Source organism: Pundamilia nyererei, unplaced genomic scaffold (assembly GCF_000239375.1).
Source record: "Pundamilia nyererei isolate P.nyererei 1_Seehausen unplaced genomic scaffold, PunNye1.0 scaffold00177, whole genome shotgun sequence".
Taxonomy (NCBI): Eukaryota; Metazoa; Chordata; class Actinopteri; order Cichliformes; family Cichlidae; genus Pundamilia; species Pundamilia nyererei.
In genome coordinates, this window is record NW_005187578.1 from 104,606 (window position 1) to 113,933 (window position 9,328).

The window sequence follows — 9,328 nt, forward strand, 5'->3', positions numbered from 1 at the left end:
TTTTTACAAAAAACAGCTGAACATGAGAGGTTTTTGGACCAATTTTGTGTTCTCCATTCTTTAAGCACCGGTTTGAGCACCGTTTAAGCACCGGCACCGTTTCAAAAGTACCGATTTGGCACCGGTATCAGATAAAACCTAAACGATACCCATCCCTACTTAGCAGCGCTGTGCAGCTTAAACCATTATTGAGCTTAGCTGTAGAAAGGTTAGGAAAATGCTTTTGAGTCTAAATTTTTGTGAAAACTTAAACAAATATGAGATCAGTATGCCCATTTCCTTTTGAAAGATAATTTAATTCCAACCTTATTTTAATAAATAAATGTGTGGTCCAACAATAGAAACGCAAAAATGCAAAGCAGGGCCACACGCCTACCTGCTCTCCCTCAGCATGTTCAGGATGTCGTCTCTGAAGGTGTCTCTGTTCTTCTCCAGCATCCCCCTCACGTCATACACCACCTGTGCCAAGCCACCACAGTGCGTCAGAGAGAGGCTTTCACTGGAGCAAATAAAAAGCCGAATAGCACCTGGACACGTGATTTGCTTTGGGGCTTCACTTTAAATCAGTCTGCAGCTCCATTAAAACCACAAAAACACAACAATAAAAACAATAAACAGAAACAGATATTATGGTCTCACCTCTCCTGCATAGTGTTTGACTCCAAAGTAGTGCACAGCAACACGTGGCTTCACATAGAAAGGGTTTTTCTGCAGGAGAAAACATGCTTTATGGTATCTGAGGTCATACCTGCAGAAAACTGAGGGAAATATTTGTTCCTAATGCTAAAAATTACAAATCAAGTCCCACCGTTGCTGTTTGAGTCTCCACTTAACACTCTTCTCTCTGGTTTTAATATATCTAAGAGTCATAACAAGGCTGTAAAGCTGCACTAAAAGCACAGCCAAGAAATTATTTAGCAACATTAAAAAAAGAGCTCCCACTCACTCAAAGTATTACTCCTCTTTACTACTTGCAATGACATCAATGTTAAGTCAAATCAAATCAAGCTGCTTGCTCCACAGCCAAACGCCAAGAAATGAGCAGCGCTGTTTGCTGGAAGCGATCGATATCCTCTCAGCAACATTAGACGTGAAGCTGCACCACAGCATGTAACGTGACACACTGAGGTTCCCAGTTTACCAGTTATTTATCAGATGGAAACGGAGAAAGTAGATGTGAAGTTGTGTGAAATTTGAGGCACTGATCGAAATTCATTTGAACATTATCGCAGAAGTCTGACAAATATTTAAAATTGGGTTTCACCCCACCATAAAGGCGTCTGTGTTTATTAATTAACTATAGTGCTAACTAGGTATTAGTAGTATTAAAGTATTAAAGCATGCATTTAAAAAACTAAGATCCCTCACAAGTGAAAATGAAAACAGCACACTTTTTAAGACTAAGGACAGGTGGGACCACTTTTATAGACCTTATATTTTTAAAGCAATGTAAAAAAAAAAAGAAAGAAAGAGGGAAGTAGATGCACGTGTGGGACTGATACTGTTTTCCAACAGTTAAAAGGAGAAGCTCCAGCTGCCAAAGTGAATCAAAGTCAAGCGCGACATACTGAGTGCTGGCTGTGGAGTTTCTCCAGCAAGGTGTCGTCTGTGGCTTTGGGGAAGTGACTCTCCTCATTCATCAGTGCCAGAAGACCCAGTTTCTATGGAAACACAGATTTAATTACTATCAGCAGTCATCACCATGATTTATATCATCATCATCATCATCTTAAATGTCTCTACACTCACCACCTTTGTGCTCTTTTTGTTCAAGTCTTGTCTACTCTGATCTCATCACTGCTTTTTTTCTTGCTTTTGTAAAATAGTATCAGTCTAGCACTAAATTAATAATATAACCACCACGCAAGCAATATAACCGCTGTCTCAATGAGGTCAAACCAATAACTAAAACTACCTGCAACTGCACTTTTTGGAAATATTTGTTTGCATGCATCGTAGAAACACTTCTTTTAATCACTGACACAACAGTATTCGACTGCCACTTCACAAATCTTGAATCATCTGCATACCTTCTCAATCAAATCCAAACATTCTCCATTATCCATCCAGTCGATGTCAACCCAAACCAGGCCTTCTCTGCAAGACGCAGCAGGAAAAACAAACAAAAGGATTTAGTAGAGCGAATTAATAACGGACACATTTAAAGGCAGGGATGAAAGTACATCTGGGTTTATGCGTCATTCTAGTCTTTGCCACCTGCACCAGCATGTTTTCATCCCTGACTTCTTCTCATAGAGATGCTATACATTACAGCACAAAGCACAGATTGGTGGCGATCAAACTTAGTGTTTTAGTTCATAAGACAAGATTTTTCTTTAGGACAAATCTTTGTTCTTTTTTAAAGGAGCATCACGATTCACTGCTACTCTGGGTTACTCCCAATAAAAGAAACCCTCAAGATACAAACCATGGATAAATGGAGGTGCTGGGCGATTATGCTGATTTCCCTCAACCTATTGATCCCATCAACCTACTTTTCTTTAAAATGAGTGGATATGAAAACATTTTGTTCAGTATATGTAAATTATTTGGCAGCGTACAAACTGCAAAGATTTTCTGTGATAGCTTAGCTGATGCAAAGCACTGTTTAGCCCAGCATTAAGAACAAGCTTATGTCATATTAAAGGCCTAAAAACTTTAATCTTATTTCACACATAACATGACTTCACAATTTCCTGATATTCAAAACATCTTTTGAAAAACATTAGCTAGCAACTAATAAAGAGTCATCACCAACCCAAACAAATGCTATAAGAAATATATCTATTACCATCTCAACCAGCTATATCAAATAAAAATACCTTCAGCATTTGTAACTGCTAGCTAACTTAATCCTACATATTCCCTTTTTAATTTTTTTTTTAATTTTTAACTTTCTTTGTGTAACACATTTAGTTTTGTTTGCTCTCCTAGCTTAGCAGGAAAAAGTAAAGTTAGCTTCACAATCAGAAAAAAAAAGCTTTATTGCACATACATCTCCCATGTTTGAATGACATTGCATTCAATGAACAAACTTCTAATATATTCTGAGATAGAGCAGAATAAACAAAGCTCTGTGGAGATGTAGGCTAAACCATGTTTCTGTGGTAAGCATTTCCCCTACTAGCTTCCATTAAGTTTTCAGCATGAGATAATGATTCAGTTCCATTTTTGTGGGTTTATAATAGTAACAAATACTTGGCTGAAAGTGGCAGCGTTTCACAATTAGCAAAAACGACATTAATAATATGTGGATTCTTTTCTTTTCACCAGTTTTCATTTAAGACTTCCTTGCATGCACCTCCTGCTGCAACACTAACTAAATAAAATCTTTAGGAGTACCTTCTACTTTTCTGGTCTCAAAATCTGTTCTGTAATATGTGTCGATCTTTTGTTTAATTTGATAATGTTAAAATAAAGCCTAAAATATTAATGTGATACATTAATATTAATTCATGTATGAAAAGGTAACATAACTATCAAAGAGTTGACCTGGACGGCCTGAAAACTTTACAGTTGTCTTCTTTTCAAAGCAGCATTAACAAACAGCAAAGTAACACTAGATCACGGACTTTTGGTGCAAAACAAATCGACGCATCACGAACAAACAACCTCCACCTACTTATTGTATTCAAGTTGCTCCAGGGAGAAAATGTGCTTGTTAAAATATTCCTGAAGCTTCTCATTTGCATAGTTGATGTTGAACTGCTCAAAGCGGTTGACCTGTGGGAAAATCAGGCGGTTATCAGACACAGAAAACAAAGACGAAGACTTAATGAACTGGAAAACGAGGAATCCCTGAGGGTTATTTACCGATTTCTTGATTAAAAACAAAGTATGATTAAAATTCTTGGGGAGGGGAAAGTTTATTCGAATGTGCTTGAACAAGCGACTGAAATTTAATTGAACTCAGTTACATTTAATAAACGTATTTGTCCCAGAGGGAATATTATATTCTCATGTCACAGTGGACTCACAGCCTGCTCACCCGTGGGTCTTTCCTGAGTTAACCCTTTGGACCACATAATACTTGGTCATTATACTGACATTTTAAGGGGGAATTTTACTAAACATACCTCAAAGTTCTCAAATCCAAAGATGTCCAGGATGCTGACTGACTTGAAGTCTTCTTTGCCCTTGATGCGGGTGTTGAGTTTGCGAATGATCCAGTTGAAACACTGAGAATAAAGTGCCATGGCCATGGAGTCTCGAGAGTCCACGGCCTGCAGAGGAGCAGGACAAACACAGTTGGTGTTCAGCTAAAGTCATGAATGAATAAACTGAAACTACCTGGAAAATTAACATCATCCTCATTTTCTGACTCTTATTCTAATTTCTTATTAATTCACTTAATATTTTTGCTATAAACACTGCCACAACTGGTCAATTAATCAATATGTTAAGTGACAGAAATTTATCTTCATGAAAAGTAAGAATAATCCATTATGCTAAATATTTTCTTGGCTTCCTGTTTAGATGATTGAAGCGATCATTTTTAGATTCTGTCATTAGCAACACAGACAAGAAACTGGGTAAAGAGAAAAAAACTTTTTTTATATGTAAAGAAAAATGTAAGACAGCCAGTTAAACTGTGGAGGTAACCATAACCAGTAGGTACACAGTCCCCATCCTCCATGTTAACATGTTCAGAGAAACATAAGAGCAACTGGACTCTCAGGTCCCGGTAACATTTACTTTACCTCCATTAATGAATTAGTGAAAAAAAGGCACAAACAACCTGCTTTTGACTCAAGCGCAGCCCCCTACAGACTGATGAACTGAGGAAATAAGTTCAGCCCCCCAAAGGCCTCAGTCATCACAAAACAATAACAGCAGAGAATAGCCGGAAAGCTCGAACACTGTTTGGGTTTTGGGTGTGTTTTGTTTTGTTTTGCCTTCACCTTAAACAGCCGGAACCTGCTTCAGGCTAAAATTAGTGAAGAATTGTTCTCTGTGAGGTTGAAGGTTTAAATGTGGAGATGCATTATGGGATGGATGCAGTAGATAGTATGACTACTCACGATGTGAAAGTCAGGATATTTTTTTTTTTTATCTCTGTTGCACATATTTATCTGTGTTTATAATATGTAGATTTTCCACCTGATCCACCTTAAGAACTGGTCCTACTGCATTTGTCACCAAAGAACAGCAAAGCCAGTTTTTCCTGAACAAACATTCAAACTAAACTTCTTCTTGACAAATACTGTTAATGGTTAATTAATGATGTTGATTAATGATGTCATTTTCCTTGAGTCAAGCGTTAGGTTTTTCCTTCCATCTCATATTTATCACCTTCACTGCTAACTCTGCTTTGTATCAGCGTACTCATGGCTGTGGCAAGGTGTTGAGATTCAGTTTGATTTGGCCTCACATGCATTAGAGGCCCAACAAGGAAGGACCATTATAATCAAAACATGGCTGTTATTTTTTATCTGTAGCCATTTTTATTTGGTGGGATGGCTTTGATCTGGGATGTTTAAAGTACAACTGACCTGTTCCACAGTTAGTGGTGTGGAGATCTCCTCGCCCCTGAGGATCATGGACCGGTGCGTCAGGACCTCGGCAACCTGATCCGAGTTCAGCCCCAAGAGTTCAGATGTCCAGCTGAGTGCTGCCAACAAATGAAACACACCGTTAACGACTTTGGACGTAAAATGTCATTTTAAGTGGAGGAAACCAGACTTTACACATCCCGTTTATTTAACTGGTCCTCATTCACACCATGATCACTATCGTCAGCATCCTTTCCATTTGGCTTTTGACCTTGAAATGCATTAGCCTTTAATCAACCCAAAGGTGAAGTCACAGTGAAAGCAGATGAAAGTTTAAAACAGTCAGAAATTAAAGTTTTAACATGCTGAGACAATGTTAATAACGGCTTAGATCCTGGGTTTGTTTGTGCCCTGAAGTCTGAATGTTTTACTCTGAATGAAAAGTTTTCAAGGAAAGTGAAACCAAACTAATGACAAGCTGTGGAAGTATTTCGTTCTAATCTTCCCAAACAAACACTTTAAACATTTTGTTTGTGAGTAAAAAAAAAAAAATTTCCCAGTTCTTTGTTTCAGACGTGGTTAAGTTTAATCATGAGAACTACTTTGTTGACAACAGTGCCAGACTTATGTGTTTGTAGGACCATAATTAGCTCGCCAAAGTTCATTGTAACCATATGAAGAAAAATGTGTGGAGGGGAAGGGTAAACTACCTGATTTGGAGGAAATCTGAGCCCCTCCGGCCGTCACGAACTCAATGTTTCCTGTGTGGAGGATCCCAGCCAGGAGGCGCAGGATCTCGTTGATGTTTTCCTCTGTAAATTGCATCGTTCGCATGGCGTTCTGGGAACCGCAAACACACAGGGAGAAAAGAACGGATGAAAACCTCAGGTCGCCTCTGGTGGCCTCATGTTTAAATTCTCACCAGCTGATTTTATTTCTTTTGGGTGGAAGTTGCTGTTAGAAACAATCCGTCCTGAGAAGCTGTAAAGACTTTAGGGCGTTCTTTGAGGTTTGGACTGATTTAAAGCCATAAGTCTGATGCTTTGGTTTGGCAGCAGTGATTTCAGCTTTCAGTCACCAGGATCAAAAGTTTCTTACTCTGACTTGTGATTATGAATCATGAGTACCATACAGAAATATCATTTATGTCAAACTATGAGGGAAAAGGAAAAGTATGTGCATTCTAAGTTTTTGCCACATTTTAAATTTGACCAAAACCAAATGTTTTGGAACACAGCACACACAGTAAAGTGCAAATAACTGTTACTTTTAGCCTTAAATCAGTAAATGCAACATAATCACGCGCACCAGAACATCCTGAAAAGTGCCCTTGTCGTTGATTGTTTTGTCATCCTGGCAGCTGGACTGTCTCAGGTAGTGATAGCTGTCAGGATGGGTCAACCCGAACGCCTCTGCAGACACACAGAAACACACAAATTACAACATCTATGACACATTTGAACCACGTTAGCTTTCTGCTCTTTCTGTGCCTGAAGTCTGTTTGCACTGACTCATAACTTCATCTGTGTTAACCTTCCTACTTAAATGCTTATTAAATTAAATGATGGTATTTTTTCCCCTCATTCACCTCTCTGCTGGTTGTTGGTTCCTGCTAATATGGCGTAGAAAATGTGGTAGTTTCTCTCCCCTGGGTTCTGCCTGACCACTCGGTTCTGCAGAGGAAGAGGAGAGTTAATATACATCTTCACATCAAAACTAATGCTAATTTTCACATTTGACCAAACACACAGAACAGCAGCCTTAGTTAGTTTAAACTTCTAAAACTGAACCCAAAGATGGTGTGCTTTTACAACAAGATAACAAAAACTCCATGGAGCTGCTTGCACCTCCCTTCTTTACAAACATATTTCACAAAGTGAAAATGTGAAGTGAAAACCAGCAGCCTCCAGCACTCCTGATTCAACCCTAATCACAGATTTGGTGGGAGGAAGGAAGAAGAACACTCACCTTTTCTAAGAGGTCTGCAGCCACAAAAGTGTCAAGTGTCAAGGCACAAAACAGTCAAAAAAAGCCTGCACGCACAAAACTGCTAACAGAATTCTGCAGAAATGTTCAAATAGGACAACTTAAGCAAAGACCAGCATTAAAATGTATTAAAAATTCAATTCTGTGTTTACCAGCTAGTTAAACGTTGCATGAACTGTAGCTGGACCTTAAAATAAACTTTCAAAACACATAAACACATAAATAAAGATGAAGGAATAACATCATCAAACAAACAGTCAAATCAGTTTTATTCTAATGTTACAATCCTCGTGCTCCTAATGAAGGATTTGTGCTAATAAATGAACAGGAAGCTGTGGCTCTCTCCTGCTTGCTGTATTTTTACCCTTGACAGCAATTTTGCTAACCCCTTACAGCATGGCCTCCTTTAATGCTAAGCCTGCGCAGGAAATGAGCAGGGAAAGGAAGCGTAGGCCACTTAACATCAAGTTGGTTTTAAAGGATACAGTCGACAATTTTGCCTCCCTGGATGTTGCCTTTCTGGCTGACATGCAGCTGGACGAACTTCCCAAATCGGCTGGAGTTGTTGTTGTACACAGTCTTGGCGTTCCCAAAGGCCTCCATGATGGGACTTTAGAGTGAAGAAAGGGCGTGATCATTAACCAGGAAAGCAATTGAGCCATTACCCCACAGCACTATGGAGTTCATTTGTAATGATAGGTGTAATTTACCTGCTCTCCAGCAGTGCCTCCTCCACATGTGACGTCTTGTCTCGGGATGATACTTCCAGCGAGTGTTGGCTCATTGCTGACAGGAACTTCAGGATCAGTTTGGTGCTTTCTGTTTTACCAGCGCCGCTCTCTCCACTGAGGGAAAGGAAACAAAAATAAACACAATCTCAAAGATGCCTCAGAAATTAAGCAGTGATGTCATAAGAAGATTCATTTAATGGATTTCTTCAGCAGGTTTCAAATCACACTTATAGTTTTGGTTATAAGTTAAATTTAATATTAGCGTTCCACACACAGCTCATGGCATCGAGATGTTCTGGGGAAAAATTCAAAACCCAACCACTAGATGGCGCACTGGGCACTGCTAACTGACTTAAGATCACTGGCTCTTGTATTGAAACCGGTCAATGAATCAAATCACAGTGAAAGTCAATATCATAAAAATAAGAAGTGACATAAAGCCACGGGAGGCATGAAGCATGACGGGATGAAAAACCTGATTCATGTGGGAAACAAAACAGCAAAAATGAGTAACTAATAGTTAAGAATGGCTCCTTTTGCTTTTTCTAGCCCCACATTTTTATTCATACACTCTACTAGAGCAGCTTTGGATGATTAACACCGAGCATCAAACAGAACAGGTGGGTTTGACCTCTCTGCTCAAAGACAGAACTGTGTGCTTCAGACAACCAGATCAGGGAAATCTATTCTCACTGATCGGTGAGCACAGAGGGTCGACAAAACTGAAATGCAGCAAGCTCATGCCCTGTAAGGATACAGCAGCCACAATGAAGCACACAATTGAATGACAATTGCAACAATGATTAAGTTTTATTCTATAAATAGAGAAAAAGCATCATTTAGTCATGGATAGTCATTCAACAGCTACAGTCCTTTATAAAACCCACTTTATTCTACAGGCAGGGGCTGTGTGTATATGGGGCAGCAAACTCCACACACTCAGAGCCGACGCTTACAACAGCCACTCTCCACACGCTGTGCTGATGACTGTGATTTTTGCAAGTCAAACCCCCTGACAAGCTTCATCTGCCTGAACCACAATCACCACTTTCATCCCACTACAGACTTGGTACACACACACACACACACACACACACACACACACACACACACACACAC

The 9,328-nt window shown here is 39.3% G+C and overlaps 1 protein-coding gene across 1 annotated transcript in view; it reads right to left on the reverse strand.

The window, feature by feature from the left end:
• The window catches only part of myo10 (myosin X), a 122,725-nt gene that overhangs the window by 33,821 nt on the left and 79,576 nt on the right, over window positions 1–9,328 (reverse strand). The window contains exons 5-17 of the mRNA XM_013914185.1: window positions 8,189–8,323; window positions 7,964–8,088; window positions 7,461–7,474; window positions 7,081–7,165; window positions 6,801–6,904; window positions 6,203–6,332; window positions 5,493–5,611; window positions 4,077–4,223; window positions 3,623–3,723; window positions 2,031–2,097; window positions 1,569–1,661; window positions 640–708; window positions 377–459 (exon numbers count right to left, since the gene is read on the reverse strand). Coding sequence (XP_013769639.1) covers window positions 377–459; window positions 640–708; window positions 1,569–1,661; window positions 2,031–2,097; window positions 3,623–3,723; window positions 4,077–4,223; window positions 5,493–5,611; window positions 6,203–6,332; window positions 6,801–6,904; window positions 7,081–7,165; window positions 7,461–7,474; window positions 7,964–8,088; window positions 8,189–8,323 — 1,272 coding nt within the window. The remainder of the gene's footprint in view (window positions 1–376; window positions 460–639; window positions 709–1,568; window positions 1,662–2,030; window positions 2,098–3,622; window positions 3,724–4,076; window positions 4,224–5,492; window positions 5,612–6,202; window positions 6,333–6,800; window positions 6,905–7,080; window positions 7,166–7,460; window positions 7,475–7,963; window positions 8,089–8,188; window positions 8,324–9,328) is intronic.